The 20,744-nt window shown below is 37.6% G+C and overlaps 1 protein-coding gene across 1 annotated transcript in view; it reads right to left on the reverse strand.

Annotated features, from left to right (window-relative positions):
* The window catches only part of RGS7 (regulator of G protein signaling 7), a 475,042-nt gene that overhangs the window by 108,621 nt on the left and 345,677 nt on the right, over window positions 1–20,744 (reverse strand). Inside the window, exon 4 of the mRNA XM_088845061.1 lies at window positions 12,909–12,959. Coding sequence (XP_088701187.1) covers window positions 12,909–12,959 — 51 coding nt within the window. The remainder of the gene's footprint in view (window positions 1–12,908; window positions 12,960–20,744) is intronic.

Consider the following 20,744-nt stretch of genomic DNA (forward strand, 5'->3'; position numbering starts at 1 on the left):
GAACATTCTCTGGCATTGCCCTTCTTTGCAATTGGAATGAAAACTGACCTTTTCCAGTCCTGTGGGGACTGCTGAGTTTTCCAAATTTGCTGGCATATTGAGTGCAGGACGTTATCAGCAACATCGCGTAGGATCTGAAATAGTTCAGCTGGAATTCCATCACCTCCATTAGCTTTGTTCGTAGTGAAGCTTCCTAAGGCTCACTTGACTTGGCTGTATCCCTCCATGAGGGATCACATAGTTGTGGTTATCTGGGTCATTAAGATCTGTTCTGTATAATTCTTCTACTGTGCTCATCTTTGCATGAAATGTTCCCTTGATATCACTAAATTTCTTGAAGAGATCTCGTCTTTCCCGTTCTGTTGTTTTCCTTTATTTCTTTGCATTGCTCATTTTAAAAAGCTTTCTTATCTCTCCGTGCTATTCTTTGTAATTCTGCATTCTGATGAGTATATCCTTCCTTTTCTCCTTTGCCTTTCACTTTTCTTTCCACAGCTATTTGTAAGGCCTCCTCAGACAGCCATTTTGCCTTTTTGCATTTCTCTTTCTTGGTGATGATTCTGATACCACCTCCTGAACAATGTTACGTGGCTCTGTCCATAGTTCTTCAGGCACTCTGCCTATCAGATCTAGTCCCCTCAATCTGTTTGTCACTTCCACTGTGTAACCATAAGGGATCAGACTTAGGTCATACCTGAATGGTCTAGTGGTTTTCCCTACTTTCTTCAATTTAGGTCTGAATTTGGCAATAAGGATTTCATGATGTGAGCCACAGCCAGCTCCCATTCTTGTTTTTGCTGACTGTACAGAGCTCCTCCATCTTTGGCTACAAAGAATATAATCAATCTGATTTCAGTACTGACCATCTGGTGATGTCCATGTGTAGGGCTGTCTCTTGTGTTGTTGGAAAAGGGTGTTTGCTATGACCAGCACATTCTCTTGGCAAAACTCTGTTACCCTTTGCCTTGCTTCATTTTGTACTCCAAGGTCAACTTGCCTGTTACTCCAGGTATCTCCTGACTTCCTACTTTCACATTCCAGTTCCCTATGATGAAAAGGACATCTTCTAGTTGGGAACTAGAAGACATTAATAATCTAAGAGTGCATGTTTGTAAAAAAGTGAGGCAATGGGAATTTGACTATTATATAGGGACAAGGTATTCTCCTTTCTTCATAGCTTGTTCACTACACACCAGTTGAGCAGAAAGGTCCCAGAAGAGTAAGTAGTTCAGTAGTCGTGTGTTCTAACCTGCAATATCATTTTATCTTACAATACTTTCTGGTATAAATGTATCATTCCAGACAGGATGACTCACTCTCTCTCCTGAACTGTAGGAAAAAGAAATGTCTTCGACTGCTACTTTTCTAAGCTGGAGCAAGTGATCAGACTTGAATCATGTTAAAAAAAAGAATTCCTGATGGATTTCAGGATACTTTCTAATGGCCTCATATTTTCTTTGAAAAGTTCTCAGAAAAATAATCAAATCATAACCTAAAACAGCTATTTCACTTAATACGATATTATTTGAGGCCTAAAGGTAAACTTCCAAACTATGTTGCCTTTTTATGATTTTTTGAGACTCTCATTATGTCCTTACTATGCCTTTTCTTTGTGTTTTCCAGAGTGCTACAATATTTCAACCAGTAAATCATGTTTTATTTCTAACAGGAGCTACCACTTGCCCATAAAACTCATACTTCCATGCAATAAAAACAACTTCCTTAGGCTGCCTCAGAGCATTCAGAATAATTTCCTATGGTTGGATAACATTTATTCTTCCTTTACTTAGAGAAAAATATATTATATGAAACCTATGATTGATAAGCCCAGGATATTTTATTTTATGTCCTACAATTAAACCGTTCGTGTCATGTAGGGTAACTGGAACCTAGGACTTATACTTTGAGATAAACCTCTATCTAGAGCTTAAGTAATAAATATGAAAATGCCCTCTATAAAATGTTAAGTGAAATATTAAAATAAAAATAGTCTATTTTTATATTAATGCTCTCTTTGTTAAAAATGTTTAAGATTAAATAATATTTAAACATTCAATATGTATGAGAAGCACAGTAAAGATGCCAGATATGGAGCAAAGAACAAAACAAAGTCCTTCTACTTACAAAGTTAACAGTCTAGTGAAAATTTGCCTCAGACTTTGGGAAATGTCCTGAAATCAGACCATCATATGACAACGGAAGGGCATCCCAGGCCTCTGTCCACAGGGGTGGTGTTATGTCAACATGCTTTTGAAAGAGGTCAATCCTAAAAATATCCTTAGCAAAGTTCAGTCCTCAGATGTCCTTGGGAAAGCTCAATCCTAGAGTCAGCAATGAAAATTTAGAAACTGTGGTTAAGAGTAGAATGAAGGCAAATTCTATCCTTTTCTCATTGACTAGGGGCGAATTTAGCCCAGATTCTGGACCTGGATATACCTGGAAGACTGTCAGTGTTGGGGATGTTGGCCATTGTTACTAGACATGGGGAGGCAAGAGGGAATCAGCTTCTAAAGGACCCAGAGACAAATTTGGACTATGAAGGGGTGATAGCTACACTTGTTGATGTATTTTCCTACTACTCTCCATGAGACTCAAACAAATCTTGCAAAGAGTTAAAGTCTGAGAGGCCAAAGTGGAAGTTGGGAAGAAGCACAGACTCCATAGCTTCTAGGTAGGAATGGTGCCCCTAGCTGGGATGGAACAATGGTGGCAGGGGGTCATCGTGCTGGGACACAGCAACCTTATAAGGACAACGAAGCTGTGGCAAGGATGTGGGCCTCACAAACTGATGAGGGCAAAGGGACATGAGATACTGGCTTCTGAGTGGCCCAGGAAAACTCCCATACATGGGGAGGGAAAGACACTGAATGAGACAAATTCCAGTAAAAAAAAGTCAGAAAGAACTTAGTCCATCAAAAAAGAATGAAAAAAAAAAAAGTGCCAGAATTTTAGTGGTGATTACCTGACTGCTTTTTATCAGAACTTTTTATTCTCTTCTTTACATTTTTTCACATTTCCTAAATTATTTATGGTAGATTTATATTGCTTTTTAATAGTTCAGAATATTTTAAGAAAAATTTATACAACTAAAGTACTACATGTGACATCTGACACCTATCCTCCCAAAAGATGTATTGAACCACCCACCAAGCAGAGCAGAAGGAACACTTGAGGAAATACCTAAGGAAAAACTGGCAGATCATTTAATGAAGGGTCATAGCAAACGCTTTCTTCCAACAACACAAGAGAAGACTCTACATACGGACATCACCAGATGCTCAATACCAAAATCAGACTGATTATATTCTCTGCAGCCAAAGATGGAGAAGCTCTATACAGTCAGCAAAAACAAGACCAGGAGCTAACTGTAGCTCAGATCATGAACTCCTTATTGCCAAATTCAGACTTAAATTGAAGAAAGTAGGGAAAACCACTAGACTATTCAGGAATGACCTAAATCAAATCCCTTATGATTATACAGTGGAAGTGAGAAATGGATTCAAGGGATTAGATCTAATAGACAGAGTGCCTGAAGAACCATGGATGGAGGTTTATGACACCGTACAGGAGGCAGGGATCAAGACCATCTCCAAGAAAAAGGAATACAAAAAGGCAAACTGGTTGTCTAAGGAGGCCTTACAAATAGCTGTGAAAAGAAGAGAAACGAAAGGCAAAGGAGAAAAAGAAAGATATACCCATTTGAATGCAGAGTTCCAAAGAATAGCAAGGAGAGATAAGAAAACCTTCCTCAGAGATCAGTGCAAAGAAACAGAGAAAAACAATAGAAAAAGGAAAGACTGAGATCTCTTTTAGTCTTAGAAGATAGAACATTAGAGATACCAAGGGAACATTTCATCCAAAGATGGACTCGATAAAGGACAGAAATGGTATGGACCTAACAGAAGTAGAAGATATTAAGAAGAGGTGGCAAGAATACACAGAAGAACTATACAAAAAAGATCTTCATGACCCAGATAATCACGATGGTGTGATCACTCACCTAGAGCCAGACATCCTGGAATGCGAAGTCAAGTGGGCCTTAAGAAGCATCACTACAAAAAAAGCTAGTGGAGGTGATCGAATTCCAGTTGAGCTATTTCAAATCCTGAAAGATGATGCTGTGAAAGTGCTGCATGCAACATGTCAGCAAATTTAGAAAACTCAGCAGTGGCCACAGGACTGGAAAAATGTCAATTATCATTCAATCCCAAAGAAAGGCAATGCCAAAGAATGCTCAACCTACTGCACAATTGCACTCATCTCACATGCTAGTAAAGTAATCCTCAAAATTCTCCAAGCTAGGCTTCAACAGTACATGAACTGTGAACTTCCAGATGTTCAAGCTGGATTTAGAAAAGCCAGAGGAACAAGAGATCAAATTGCCAACATCCATCAGATCATCAAAAAAGTAAGAGAGTTCCAGAAAAACATCTATTTCTGCTTTATTGACTACAACAAAGCCTTTGACTGTGTGGATCACAATAAACTGTGAAAAATTCTTAAAGAGATGGGAATACCAGATCACCTGACCTACCTCCTGAGAAATATGTGTGCAGTTCAGGAAGTAACAGTTAGAACTGGACATGGAACAACAGACTGGCTCCAAATAGGAAAAGGAGTATGTCAAGGCTGTATATTGTCACCCTGCTTATTATATGCAGAGTACATCATGAGAAATGTTGTGCTGGATGAAGCACAAGCTGGAATCAAGATTGCTGAGAGAAATATCAGTCACCTCAGATATGCACATGACACCACCCTTATGGCAGAAGGTGAAGAACAACTAAAGAGCGTTTTGATGAAAGTGAAAGAGGAGAGTGAAAAAGTTAACTTAAACTCAATATTTAGAAAACTAAGATCATGGCATCCTGTCCCATCACTTTATGACAAATAGATGGTGATACAATGGAAACCATGACAGACTTTACTTTTGGGGGCTCCAAAATCACTGCAGATGGTGACTGCAGTCATGAAATTGAAAGACGCTTGCTCCTTGCAAGAAAAGATATGACCAACCTAGGCAGCATATTAAAAAGCAGAGACATTACTGTACCAACAAAGGTCCATCTAGTCAAGGCTATGGTTTTTCCAGTAGTCATGTATGGATGTGATAGTTGGAATATAAAGAAATCTAAGTGCTGAAGAACTGATGCTTTTGAAATGTGGTGTTGGAGAAGACTCTTGAGAGTCCCTTGGACTGCAAGGAGATCCAACCAGTCAATACTAAAGGAAATCAGTCTGAATATTCTTTGGAAGGACTGATGCTAAAGCTGAAACTCCCCACACTTTGGCCACTTGACGCGAAGAACTCACTCATTTGAAAAGGCCCTGATGCTGGGAAAGACTGAAGGCAAGAGGAGAAGGGGACGAAAGAGGATGAGATGGTTAGATGGCATCACTGACTCAATGGACATGAATTTGAGTAAACTACGGGAGTTGGTGATGGAAACGGAGGCCTGGCATGCTGCACTTCATGGGGTTGCAAAGAATTGGACACAACTGAGTGACTGAACTGAACTGAAGGCTTCACTGGTCAAACAGTCAGAAACAGATTAAAGAAGTTGTATGTTTATCACTGCTTACAGAAGCTCCCAATTACACAAACCACATATGTTTTGAAGGATGAACCTCAGCAAAGGAAGAAACAAACTTCAGGTTTGCTGAAATAGACAAGTAATTTCCCAGAGTCAGAAAACTGAGTCTTTGGGCCATTCAATAGCATCAAAGTGTTAGTGACACCTGGAAGTTCTCTTTCCAAAACTTTAGATTAAATCATATGAGCACTTATTTATAGAAAAATAACACAAACCATATTCTGCGTGTGTACCTCAGGTGAAATGGAGTTAATCAGAATTCTATGATATGTATTCAAATGGGCCTCAGTGTCAGGTATTAGGAAGGAGGAATTCTGGATAATTCAAAGGGTCCAATGACTTAAATTTTAATATAACTGCAAAATTTTTAAAGGCATTTTAGTTTTATTAGATGCAAGAATTCCTCATTTACAGGGTAATTTCCAAAATTTAAAAATCATATTATATGTTACATTGAATTTCTCAGATTATTTTTAAAAGGGTATTTTTTTTCTTTTACTCTGAGAGCAGTAATCTTTATGCATGGTTTGTGATCAAATGATAGCTGAACAGACCAGTATATTCATGTCATAGTAGGACCATATTTGTGTTACAAAGCTTCTATCAGCATTTCTCATGTTTTCTTTACTATTGTAGCTATCACTTCTGATCATTCTTAGTGGTAATAAAAGGAAAAGCTTCACAATTATGATACAGAAATAAAGCAAGTAGCAATGCCCTCAACTCAAAGAGGAAAATAATTTATTCTCCAGCTAGGAGATAAAAAATACTGTTCAGTTCAGTTCAGTACAGTTCAGTCGCTCAGTCGTGTCCGACTCTTTGCGACCCCATGAATCACAGCACGCCAAAACAAAATCACCAAAAAAAATCACAAAAAAAAATCACAGCCTCCAAAACAAAGGGGCCTGACTTTTTAGATATCTCTTATACAACTGTCTATGGTTTCCTCTGGATAAGATATAATTACTTACATTTCCCTTCTTTTTCTGAGTAGTCTACTTTGATGAATAGGTATATTTTCAGTGATATCTTATGCTCTAACCTTGTTAGCTTTACTAATTCTTATTTTTCCTTTCCTGTTTCTAATTTTTTCTGTCTTTTCTTTCTTCTTTCTATTTTCCTTCCTTTCCTTTTTTAAAAAGTGGTACATGCCCCATTTCTTCTCCAAAATAAAAATATTCAGGAATATGTGTACACAAAAAGATTAATAAAAAATAAAGTGAAGACCTAAAAAGAAGAAGACAGCAGTCAGGTCAAACAGCTCCTAAAAGAATTAAGACAATGTCACAGGGCACTTTGATCTGTGGAGTAATCCATATTTCTGGTTTTTCTAGTGGGAATGATGGAAATATCGAGCTCTGCTGAGATAGAAAATGTTCCTAAGGGGAGTTAATCACCTAATTAAAAGTACACTGAACAAGGTTATCATTATGCTTATTTGAGGTTTACAAGCAAAAAGACTGCAATTCTAACCACATTCCCAGCTGCTTTTAGTATATTCCTTAACAGTTGGCAACTATAAGTAAAACATAAAAAATCAGACAATCAAGTAAACTTGAGGGAGCTTACAAAACGTTGGGGCTGCTAGCCAGTTATAGATGCAGGCTGCTAGCTAGTAAAAACTAGCATTGTCAGAGAGCACCTGCTGTTCATTTATTTATCTGGAAAAATTAACCCAGATACATTTGATGTAAAAAAAATGAACGCTTTCAGACCCAGACAAAGAATATCATTTCACTTTACAGATGAGGTTCCTGAGACTGAGAACAGAGCTGAGATGTGGAGCAGAGGTTCACAGCTCATGTATCAAACATGATGTCAACTCAATATATTTGTTAGATATTAGTAGTTCCATGATCTGAGACTTAACTTTCTGGTCTACCACCTACTGTATGAAGTTTCTCTTTTTTTCTTTGAAACTGAATAATATACTGTGGACACTTGAACAATGTGGAGGTTTGGGGCACTGACGCACCACACAATTGAAAATATAAGTATAATTTTACAGTCAATCCTCCATATCCAGGGTTCCACATCCTCAGATTTAAAACTTCAGATTTTATAGTACTGCAGTACTTGCTATTAAAAAAGTCTACAAATAAGTGGACCTATGTAGTGCGAAGCGTTGACCCACTGGAAAAGACTCTGATGCTGGGAGGGATTGGGGACGGGAAGAGAAGGGGACGACAGAGAATGAGATGGCTGGATGGCATCACCGACTCGATGGACATGAGTTTGAGTGAACTCCGGGAGTTGGTGATGGACAGGGAGGCCTGGCGTGCTGTGATTCATGGGGTTGCAAAGAGTCGGACACGACTGAGTGACTGAACTGAACCGAACTGATGTAGTTCAAAGCTGTGTTGTTTAAGGGTCAACTGTATACCAAGTTTTCAACAGTTACTTGGTGCATAGTTGGTATTCAGTACATGTGAATTTTTTGTCTCCTTCCCATTCATATGATTTAAATAGGAAGAAAACATACAGCATGGTACCTGGGGGCACCCAATTAATTAGTGCTAATGTATTATAATTATTTTCTGTTATTGCAATATAGTAATCGAGGTGGGAGATCAAGACAGCCAGAAGCCAAAACCAGAAAAAGCCTCTATCAGCAGGAAAGATGGCCTGCTCACGGGTACACCATGGCAGACATGCTGGCAGTTATAGCCTCTATTCTGGCAGTCAAAACTTTGATTTATGGACTTCTGAAGATTTTTCAGTACATTCTGGGCCTTGAGTTTTAATTATGTAGAGTAACTGCATGATTACACTAATAAAAGGACACTAGCACTTACTTGTTTCATTATGAAATATGGTATTTAAATGCAAATGCAAAATACAGATAAATGGGGGAGAGGAAGAGAAGGACGTGTGGCTAGGATATAAGTTAAATGAAAGAGTTGATGCCAGTAGCGTAGATATGACTGAAATTTACTTGCTGGTTTTGATTATTTTAACTGGAAGATACCATAGAGTAAACATTTGCAGACTTTTTACCTTCTGCCATGCTAAAGCATTCCCAAGGGGACAAAGCCCACCAAAAGAGAGGTTCCTGATTATATTCAATATAAAGATATTAATACCATATTTATATTTTAAATATTTAAGTATTTTGAATCCTGGGGTTCCAATGGAGTACATGAAAAAAAGGAAAGCTGATAAGACACTAAAATGAATGCATAATGGAAACTATCGTTCTTGCTCATCTGACATGAAAATAATTAGAACAACATATAGTATTCCCTGTGTACATAATTGGGCTTCCCTGGTGGCTCAGATGGTAAAGAATCTGCCTGCAGGAGACCTGGGTTCGATTCCTAGGTCAGGAAGATCCCCTGGAGAAGGGAATGACTACCCACTCCAGTATTCTTGTCTGGATAATTCCATAGACAGAGGAGCCTGGTAGGCTACAATGTACATAATTATGAAGCTCTGGCGAAGGGACATGGGTTAGGAGCAGGTACTCAAAGAATATGAGGAATTTATTAGTGTTTTCTTTAAGCATTACTTGTAACAGAAAATGCAAATTTTCAAGATGCATGCTTGGGTAATATCTATCACTCTAAACAATGTTAAACTAATCAGTCTTGTTAGAGGTGTATATGTGACAGTTCCAGTCTATGATTTCTTGAATATTATCATCAGAATTTAAAATTATGCCTTAGAAACACAGAATATTTTCTTATAATGGTTCTTTAGCATTGAAACAATAATTAATAAAGGGGTCACTTTAATTTATTTCATATTGACATGATAACTTGTCAGCTGGACAATAAAATATGTATTTTTATAGGTTCAGAGTATTTTAAATGCTTCTATTTTCTACTATCCAAGTAAGACTATTGTTTGAAACAAGAGTATACAGAAAAGATCTCCTTCTATTCTGCCTGTATTACGTATGAATTGAGATATATAGGAAATAGCTCTGACAAAAGGTATACCCAATGTGTAATAGGTAAATATAACAACAAATCCCAGAAAATCAAGTACTTTATTCCAAAAGATACTGAAACATCTTATCGGTAGATTTATGCACCTACCATGGCTGCCAATCATTCAAGGAAAAGCAGGATCTAGTTCTGAAATAATTATGCAAAAAGGAGCATACACACAGGGTAGAGATTGGGGGAAAGTTTCTATGCATTTAAATGGGTTTCTGTCAGATTTGGGGCATTCACAGTTTCCTCGCAGTTGATTCTCCAATTGTAAAATAACTGTGTCTGTATGGCTACTTCATGATATTTTTGTGGTATTCAGATGAAATGATCTATTTAAAAACTATGTTTTAAAATTGTTTTAAAAAATAAAAACAGAGATATTCTATTCTTTCTCAAATCTGAAACATACTGATCTCACTGGCAAGCTAACCAAATCCGTGGAATACAAAGGCCATATGTAACAGAGTTTTATTATATTTAGTAGAATTTAGATCACTCTCTCTAGAGGACTTGTGGCAGGACTTAGGGGCAGATACAGACTCTGTAATACAACAGACTGATTCAATTAATTCAGATAAGATAGTCAATTTAGTTTGATAAAACATCCAGGTGAATCTCAATTTTGTACAAATATCAATTTTCACAGGTTTCTTTTTTACATGGATGATACTTCTAAAGAAAAATATTGCAACTGTTCAAAATTAAGTTTTTATCCTGGATAAATCTACATTTATCCTTAATCTTATTTTTATGTATGCATTTTAAACCATTTCTTGTAATTTGGGTTTGATTTAGATGAAGAAAAGTTCATTTGAAATTTCTTCCTCCTCACGTCTCCTCATCCATTTAGGAGATCACAAACTAAATCAGCAGTTATCATAAATTTAATATCATTTTTGTGGATTCCACAAGTTAAAAAAATCAAGTGATAATTGAGAGCTGATTGATCTTGGCACTTCAGTCAATGACTGGACAGGATGTATGTTCTCTGCCATTATGTTATTGAGATTTGACTGAAGCAATAAGAGCCACATGTAAAATAAAATATAAAAGATAATGAAATTAAGCTAACAAATGTAAATATGCTTGGAAAATATTCATGGTAAAGGAAAGCCAATGGGAGCTGAATGATAAAAGGTTTCATGGAACAGGTTGTGTTTTTGAAGGCTAATATAAAAATTGCATACATTTTTAGAGAATTCAATTTAGTTAAATGTGTCTGCAAATGTTCAGGGTTTTAAAAGAATCTGGCCTATTTAAAAATAAAATTAAGATTTTGGCACACTTGCATGTTGACTCATTTGAGCTTCATAAAACACTGTACTAAAATCACCTTACTGAAAAGAAGAAAAAAAGTAAAAACAGAGAAATTAAGTAACTTGCCCAATGCCCCATAGATAGTATATATAGAGATTTAAGCTCAAGCATGTCGGCAAAGCCCATGACCCATCTTCAGTTCCAGGATGCCTCTCAAGGAATACTGGGATCTCAAGAAGCATGGGGATAGAAAGAGAAAAGTAGAGTGATTAGGGTGCCACTTAGGGAACATATATACATATTTAATGATCTTTGATTTCCAGAGGTCACGTAAGACTCATGTCAAATCTTCACTGCTCATTAGTCTGAGATATTACTCACCTTGATCAGTATCATTTCAAGAGTTTGGTAAAAGTGACCCTTCCAGTGAGAGGCAGCAAGAATCACAGATGAGCAGGGTGATATCAAGGAGTTATTGATGGTTTGTTAATTATTTCATGAAGGATGGGAAATTCACTGAAGTTTTTATCTATTCATTCAAAATCATATCTACAATCAGTATGATATGATATTGGACACAAAGCATATTTACTAAGAAAAGATGAACAGGTGCTGGAGGGTGGATTTTGCAACTCCAAACCAAAAGCTAGAAGGACATATCATAGGAGGGCAGATCTGAAAGGCAGAAGAAATATAAATGTGGAAGATTTTTTAGTAAGTGTCCCAATTTGCTTGCACCCTTCTGCATCCATGTTTTTGGATAGTACCTTCCTACACTGGTTCTGTTCCTGGCCATGGTGCTTGCCTTGGCAGATGAAACAAGAGAAAATGTGACACAAGCAGAAGCCTGTGTGCACTTGGAACCCTGAAAACACCCTGGTAAAAAGCCATTGCTAGCAGGCTGAAGGATGAGAGAATGAGATGCACCTGGCTGACACCCTACCAAGTACCAAATATGTCAGAAATCCTAGATCATCCACCCACCAGCTGGCTACAGTCCATAAGAAAGTCCGGCAGGAAACAACGAAGGAAACTGGCCAGAAGATGTGACCAGCCAATCTACAGAGCTGTTTATTCTAAGCCACTAAATTTTAGGGTAGTTACACAGCAGAAGTTAATTGATATGATAGAATACTATTTCAAACAATGGGGGAAAAACAAACAAGAGGTTACTACATTTATCTAAGAGCACAGACCACCTGTTTCTTGTTTCCCGATAGAAACCTGAAAAACCAGAAGGCTTATACTGTAAAGAATAAATGGTGTGCCCTTGCAGAAAGGACCTTAGAGAACTCAAAGAATACCATACTTCAGAATGGTAGGAGAACAGCTGAATTATTCTCATGAAACTGGCAGTAAAACAGAAAAACACCATGGGGCCTTAGGAAGTTCAGTGCATCTTCTCTAAACAAAATTCATCTCATTTTAATTTCAGGGATGTGAAAAATTTGTGACACATGAAGGCTCTTCTTATGTGACGCTTTTACCAATCCACTCAATTCCTCATAATTAGGAATATGTTCTAGGCAATGAAAAAGTGTGCTCGTAGAAACTGTTTTCAAACTCTGCACGTTGGTTTTGTGTTGCAGAATACACAAAATGCCTACCACAGTGAATGAGCCCATGACTACAATAAGACCATCAGAAACAAAATGTAGGCGTGATAAAAAGTTGGAATTAAAAATAAAATTGTTTTCAAACCTCACACAAAAAAACATAGTTAAGGGAAAATTAACGAGATTTAGTTCTGTGTGTTTTCATAAGAGAAATCTCATTTCATAATCACTTGCTATAAGTTATATGTATAATTATTTATGGACATGTATAATGCTCATCCATTCTAACAGTCACCAATCACTTGAGTTAAATATTATAAAATAGAACATTACATATTGAAAAAAATGATAGTAAACTGAATTAAATACAGTTAAATATACTATAGTTTTTAGTTAAATATACATTGATTACCATAAAATTTGTATATATGTGAAAAATATAGTTAAATATAATTATAATTTTTCAGGTTTGCTTACCAAGTTTGTTTGTCATGATAGCCCTGAGAAAACATATTTCTTAAAACCACAAAGAAAATAATTCTATGGGAAAATGGTTTATTTACCTGGATCTTCTATGGTTAAGTTCTTTATTAACCATTGAACGATATCTGACCCTAGAATAAGAAAAAAAGAAAAACACAAATATATGTGAATATCTATATATGTTAAGTTCAAGAACATTTAGCAGCACTCAGAAGGAATGTTTCTAATTGTTATAACAGATTAGGGATCAGCCACTTATGAGGTGTTGAAAATAGTGTGAATACATTGTCTTCATTCAATGAGTCAAGTGCAAACTAGTCAATTATTAAATATGAAATGTTTAAACAGAAAGATTTAATATACTAGTAGTGAATAAAGTGATTCATTTATTTTTTTAAAATTTATTTATTTTAATTGGAGGCTAATTACTTTACATTATTGTATTGGTTTTGCCATACATTGACATGAATCTGCCCCGGGTGTACATGTGTTCCCCATCTTGAACCCCCTCCCACCTCCCTCCCCATCCCATCCCTCGATACTCAACATCATTCATAATCAGAGAAACGAAAATCAAAGTGATTCATTTATGTATCCACTTAATGAATGATTGCCGAGTATCTACTATGTTTTAAGCACAATTCTTAGTATGACAAAGCCAATACTTTGTAAGATGATACTTATCTCATTTCTGGTTTGCCCCATCCATCCCTATATCTACTCTCAAGTCAACCCAAATGTGCTGGCAGTTTTTGAAACTCCTTTGTGTTTCAAGCCTTTATAGTACTATTCTCTTTGACTGAAAGGTCTTTCCACTATTTTCAAGACACTCAAGATTGATTTACACAGTAGAACTTCCCTTGATCCTCACCTTTGGCAGTGTGCGTGGAGAGCCTTAAGCCAGTCAAAAGAAAAGCAGAGTAGTCAACATTTCTGCTAGCTGTGATCCAAGATTGAAAGACCCTGAGCTAGTTCAGTGTACAAGAGAATTAGAACAAAATCAGACTTGTGACTAATTAGGGCTGGAGTTGGCCAGTGGGAAAACTATGAGGATTCAAGGTTCTCAGTCCAGGAGCATTACGGATGAACAGAATGGTAAAAATACGAGCAGAAATGGGAGATTCCAGAAGAGGAGATTTACCTAAGAGGTTCATTTCTGTTTAACTTTGTTTTTCAGTGTAATTCATTTCTACATAAAATCAAAACAACAACAAAAAATATGTAATGTAAATAGCTATACACACTCAGTAAATTGCCTCAGTGCTGCATGTATGAAATTCTGTGTAAATCGAGATTCCATTTCTACCTCTCTTGGAGACTTGGTAGGGTTGTAGCCTACCCACCTGAGATCTAGTAAATGACATTAACAGTGGGCAAATAATTCCAGTTGCTTAAAACAGAATGGGTCCAAATTAATTTTAAAATAACCTTGATTATCAAACTTGACAATAATGTTTAGGAAATTTCCTAAAGTTTATGAAAACATTTACACCCAAAATAGCCTTTAATAAGCACGCGTTTTGAAAATGTTGAATCTAACTTGTGCTCTTTCATAGCTGTTCCTTTAAAACTGCCATTGATTTAAATGCATTTGAGATGATGGATTCACCTTGATCCTAAAGAAAGCTCTGAGGAAATGAAGGACAGGAAATCATTCACAAGAGCACGGATATTGCAAAGTGTTGTGCCTAACTTGCCACTAACAGCCTAAGTTATCTTGAGGAGTGGTCTTCTCTTTTGGAAAAAGCAGAAACGCAGCTTTTCAAATATGTATGTAGTGCTACTTGACCAACGTAGAATTTCAAGTACCTAAATCTTATTTGCTATCTCCAGGCACCCTGCTTATTTTTCACAGTTGAGATTTAGGGAAAATATACAAGCAGCCATTGGAAAATGTCTATTCTTTTGAAGAGAGCCAAATATTGGTTCCAGGACTATATTTTTTTCTTATTGTGAAAGATGATTTTAAAATACCTTCAGAAAAAGTTCTTTTTTTTTTTAAGGTTTTCTTTTCTCTTCCTCCACCCCACTTGCCTGAACAGAAAGGAATGCAAAGAAGCCTAATTTTTGAAATTACATTTAATATAGGAAACAAGAAACTTATTTTACTGGCCTGGTTTTTGGTTATTTCTGCCACAGAGCTAGTCTCAGTTTAGCGTAAAAGAGCCAGTTTGATTGATTGTCGGTATAATCATAGTGGTTTTATTGTTGTGTGATCACCCAATATAGTTATGGCTTTATGTTAACACATTATGAATTATTATTGTTAAATGTATCATATTCATATCATGTTCATCATATTAATCTATTAGGCACCTATGTTAGCAAGACCTTAACTCCCGGTTGAGACAGTTAGAGACAGAGAAAGGAAGAAACAAATTCCAGCATTTTATGGAACCAAAAGATTGAAAGAGAAATGTGTTATCATAGTCACATTAAGAACTGACTCAAAGGCTTTATAGTCAGGAGGGGTATAGGCAGGAATAGTACCTTTGTAGCAATTTTTAAGCTTTATCTTTAATATTAACAAATAAGTGGGCAGATCTGCTAAAATTTTCCTGTACAAATGTATATATCCAGAATACTTCAGAGTTTCATTTATCTTTATACTGAGGACATCAGAGTAACAAGTAGGATGTTTTGTTTTGTTTCTTTTAAATTGCATTAGAGCTATCAATTAGCTAATAGTATCTTATACCCTAAGAGATAAAAGTCACCCCTGTCACTGCAGCTTCTGGAAAGCTTAGCCTTCATCTGTGCTTTTGTCTTGAAATCTTAGAGGCATCTATCACTTTTAGAGTTACAAAATTATGTGTTCTCTCTACTTAACAGAAGCAGTGTAAATTATATTACTGTGTAATCCCATAATCTATGATTTGAAGTGAAAACAAGCAAAACAAACAAGCAAGTGTTCCTCACACGCTGCTCACAGTTCTCCACATGCCATATTGTTTCTTACTTCCATGACTGCTTACGCTATTCTGTCTCTTTTTCCATCAGTTAATCCCAGCTGACTTCATCAACTTCAGTTCATATATTAACTACTTCAGGAAGCCTACTCTTCTCACCCTCACCTCACCTTACCAGGTAATGTGTTTCTCCTTTAAGACCTATTAATATCCTCATCATTCATTACACTTGTCAATGGTGTTATCATCCTCTGTTAATTTTTGTCTGTCTTTCCCTTGCCTCTTGAGTTCCTTGGAGGATGGGGTGTGTGTTACTCATTCCTGGATCTAAAATACCCAGACCGGTGGCTGACATATAAAAGGTGATGCTGCTGCTGCTGCTAAGTCACTTCAGTCGTGTCCGACTCTGTGTGACCCCATAGACGGAAGCCCACCAGGCTCCCTCTTCCCTGGGATTCTCCAGGCAAGAACACTGGAGTGGGTTGCCATTTCCTTCTCCAATGTGTGGAAGTGAAAAGTGAAAGCGAAGTCGCTCAGTTGTGTCCGACCCCCAGCGACCCCACGGACTGCAGCCCACCAGGCTCCTCCATCCATGGGATTTTCTAGGCAATAGTACTGGAGTGGCTTGCCATTGCCTTCTCCGATAAAAGGTGATGAGCAAGTGTTAAAAGAATGAATGAACAAACAGCAAGATTTCCCCCCTCATATCCTACTCTAAGGGAATTTCTAAAACAAAGGCAGTGGTCATACAAAGATATTTGACTGGCATATAGTTTTCAGCTACCATAATTTCTCTTCATAGTGATAATCTTCCCTTTCCAAGGCAATCACTTCAGAACTCCATCCATAATTAAAGAAAAAGAATCAAAGACATTTAGACATAAATATTATGTCCTCACCCATGCTACGGACCTGAGTAGTAAAGGGGCTTCCTCAAGACTGCTCCAATGCTGAGTGACAAGACTAGGTTCTATGCTGAGGCTACTGTATTTCCACTCAGGCCACAAAGCCTCTCCAGATTACGGCACATCCCCGCACGAGTGACAACTAATACTATCCCCACCCTGAACCTGAAGTTCACCAAAAGAAAATTATTGTTAAATTTTCATAAATATGATATATGAGGACTTGTAAGCAACCAAAGACAGCAAAGAAATCAAACCAGTCAATCCTAAAGGAAATCAGTCTTGAATATTCATTGGAAGGACTGATGCTGAAGCTGAAAACTCCAATACATTGGCCACCTGATGCAAAGAACCGATTCACTGGAAAAGACCCTGATGCTGGGGAAGACTGAAGGCAGGAAGAGAAGGGGATGACAGAGGATGTGATGGTTGGATGGCATCACTGACTTGATGGACATGAGTTTGAGCAAGCTCTGGGAATTGGTGATGGACAGGTAAGCCTGGCATGCTGCAGTCCATGGGTTGCAAAGAGTCAGAAACGACTAAGTAACTGAACTAAGTGACTGAAGCAACCAAAATGCTACATCTTTGATTTGTACCTTAAACAAAACAAAAACCTCCTTTTAATAATTTCTGATAAAGATTTTAATGAAAAACTTTAGCTCTCAATCATAAGGAAAGGGTTCCAAATATTCCTGATGCAAAGACACTGACCTTTATAGTATTTTTCTTTCAGGAAAATAAGTAGGCTCTTTGCACTGCCTAAATACTTTTTTTGAATCCTTAAAACCACACAGACACAGTCCTGGCAATATGAATATACCACTAGTAGTCCATGTTTTTGATGGGTTGAGTATTCTCAGGATCTTTCAGTAAATATTTTGCTCTGTTGTCCAACTCTTTGTGACCTCATGGATGTTAGCCCATTGAGCCCCTCTGTCCAAGGGATTTTCCGGGGAAGAATACTCGAATGGGTTGCCATTTCCTTCTCAAGGGGATCTTCCCAACCCAGGAATCAAACCTGGGCCTCCTGTGTTGCAAGTGGATTCTTTATCACTGATTCACCAGGGAAGCCCCTCAGTAAACATAACATCCTATATATCTGGAAAATATTTTTTCAACGTTTTACTCGTTTCCCTGAAATAGAAACAACAAATGTTTATAATCATCATTAAACAGTATGAATGCATATAATATATTCTATCTTCCTACTTGTATATTTGTGTGTATAGGACTGATGCTAAAGCTGAAACTCCAATACTTTGGCCACCTCATGCGATGAGTTGACTCACTGGAAAAGAGTCTGATGCTAGGAAGGATTGGGGGTGGGAGGAGACGGGGACAACAAAGAATGAGATGGCTGGATGGCATCACAGACTCGATGGACATGAGTTTGAGTGAACTCCGGGAGCTGGTGATGGACAGGGAGGCCTGGCGTGCTGTGGTTCATGGGGTCGCAAAGAGTCGGACATGACTGAGCCACTGAACTGAACTGAACTGAACTGAATGCACATTTATTCAGATTCTTTGAAAATCTTGCTCTAGATCTATTAGTTCTAGGGAAGAATGTGGAATGAAGCAAATTTACTCTTCTGTGAGAACCTTGAGGGAAGACAGGATGTCATAATAATCACATTCCCCTCATTCTCTTCAAAGTGCTATAACAGAGGTCATTGTTAAATATTTACTGGAGGTACAACAGACTGGTTCCAAATAGGAAAAGGAGTGCGTCAAGGCTGTATATTGTCACCTTGCTTATTTAACTTATATGCAGAGTACATCATGAGGAACGCTGGGCTGGAAGAAGCACAAGCTGGAATCAAGATTGCTGGGAGAAATATCAATAATCTCAGATATGCTGATGACACTACCCTTAGGGCAGAAATTGAAGAGGAACTCAAAAGCCTCTTGATGAAAGTGAAAGAGGAGAGTGAAAAGGTTGGCTTGAAGCTCAACATTCAGAAAACAAAGATCATGGCATCTGGTCCCATCACTTCATGTGAAATAGATGGAAAAACAGTGGAAACAGTGTCAGACTTTATTTTTTTGGGCTCCAAAATCACTGCAGATGCTGATTGCAGCCATGAAATTAAAAGACGCTTACTCCTTGGAAGGAAAGTTATGACCAACCTTGATAATATATTAAAAAGCAGAGACATTACTTTGCCAACAAAGGTCCGTCTAGTCAAGGCAATGGTTTTTCCCGTGGTCATGTATGGATGTGAGAGTTGGACTGTGAAGAAAGCTGATCGCCGAAGAACTGATGCTTTTGAACTGTGGTGCTGGAGAAGACTCTTGAGAGTCCCTGGTACCGCCAGGAGATCCAACCAGTCCATTCTAAGGGAGATTGATCCTGGGTGTTCATTGGAAGGACTGATGCTAAAGCTGAGACTGCAATACTTTGGCCACCTCATGCGACGAGTTGACTCACTGGAAAAGACTCTGATGCTGGAAAGGGTTGGGGGTGGGAGGAGAAGGGGATGACCGAGGATGAGATGGCTGGATGGCATCACCGACTCTGTGGACTTGAGTCTGAGTGAACTCCGGGAGTTGGTGATGGACAGGGAGGCCTGGCGTGCTGTGATTCATGGGGTCGCGGAGAGTCGGACATGACTGAGAGACTGAACTGAACTGATAGCTTCACTGTTTATAGACATGTACTTTTTGCACAAAGGACCCCAAACACTGAAAAATTGGCTCTAGCGGTAATTACCATCCAATACTTAATGACATCCCTGTGTATCTCTGTCCTAATTTTTAAAATTCTTCATGCAAAAAAATTGTCACTTTAATTTTTAAAACTGAAGAATTTCATAAGATAAGGTTGTTTTTTTTTTTTTTTTGTAAGCTGACATATTACCCATTTGCAAAGCTGAAAGAATTAATTGATTCCTTAATCTTTAAAATAAGCAATTGCTAATATCTCGGACACGACTGAGCGACTGAACTGAACTGAATATCTAAAAAACAGGGCTTTCCAGGTAGGGCAGGGATAAAGAATCCACTTGCTAATGCAGGTTTGATCCCTGGGTCAGGGAGATTCCCTGCAGTACAACATGGCAACCCACTCCGATATTCCTGCCTGGGAAATCCCATGGACAGAGGAGCCTGATGGGCTACCATCCATGGGGTCACAAAGAGTCAGATATGACTTAGCAACTAAACAACAACAACCTTGGACAAAAGGGAAAGGATACATTTTGACTTCAAGGAAAAATGGAAACAGGACTCTGATGACATGAGAGTTCCTCACAGTTCCTCTCTGGATATATTTCTCTCTAAAAAACAGCCTCTGTTGTTTCTTACCTACAAGGTGGATCATGAGGGTTCAGTTTCTGGGTTTACATCTTCTTCATTAAAGGCATCAAGAAGTTTGAGGCTAAAATTTTGTAGGCACAACTCCTAATTTCTCATGGTGGGAGGGTGTCTAAGTTTGGGGAAGGAACTGATTCCTGCATCAATCAACTGTGGCAAGAAATCACAAACATTGGTATGCTGGTTGGAGGCATATACAAAACAGTGTCCAGAAATTTGAGTACTTGGCTGACAAAACAGGTTAAACCACAGCTTCCTTCAATTCTTTAGTGTTTATTTTTTCATCAGAAAAAAAGACGAGAGGAAGGAGGTAGAGCTCAAAAGCATGTCAAATTGTGAATGAAATGAACATGTTATTCTTTGTTATAAATATAAATGTGTTCTGTTTTATGAAATTATTATATTCCTGAAAGGCAGAGTATGAATACATCTTTGTGTGTGTGAATAAAGCCATACTTCATATGCAATAAAAGAGTTATGCAAAAGAACTTCATGGTATATATGCAAAGGAATTCATTGGGGTGTTTGTATATGAGTGTGTATCTTTTTAAGGAAATTATTTTCTAAAATGAATAACATCCAGTTGAGTATTGTTATGTCTGGTTTTTTATATATCAGCTTCATTTAGAAGAGATTATCCAGTTTTTGTAGAATTAAAATTACTTTTGGTCACAGTCTGAAACTGGATTGAAGTTATAATAGCACATCTCCCAATCTTCCAGACCTAATAACATCCCTGACATCCAAAGACCATTGGGAAAGTATTAATCAAAACAGTACATTTGCT

The sequence above is a fragment of the Moschus berezovskii genome, chromosome 17, assembly GCF_049115385.1.
Source record: "Moschus berezovskii isolate FMDL1 chromosome 17, NW_MosBer_1.0, whole genome shotgun sequence".
NCBI lineage: Eukaryota > Metazoa > Chordata > Mammalia > Artiodactyla > Moschidae > Moschus > Moschus berezovskii.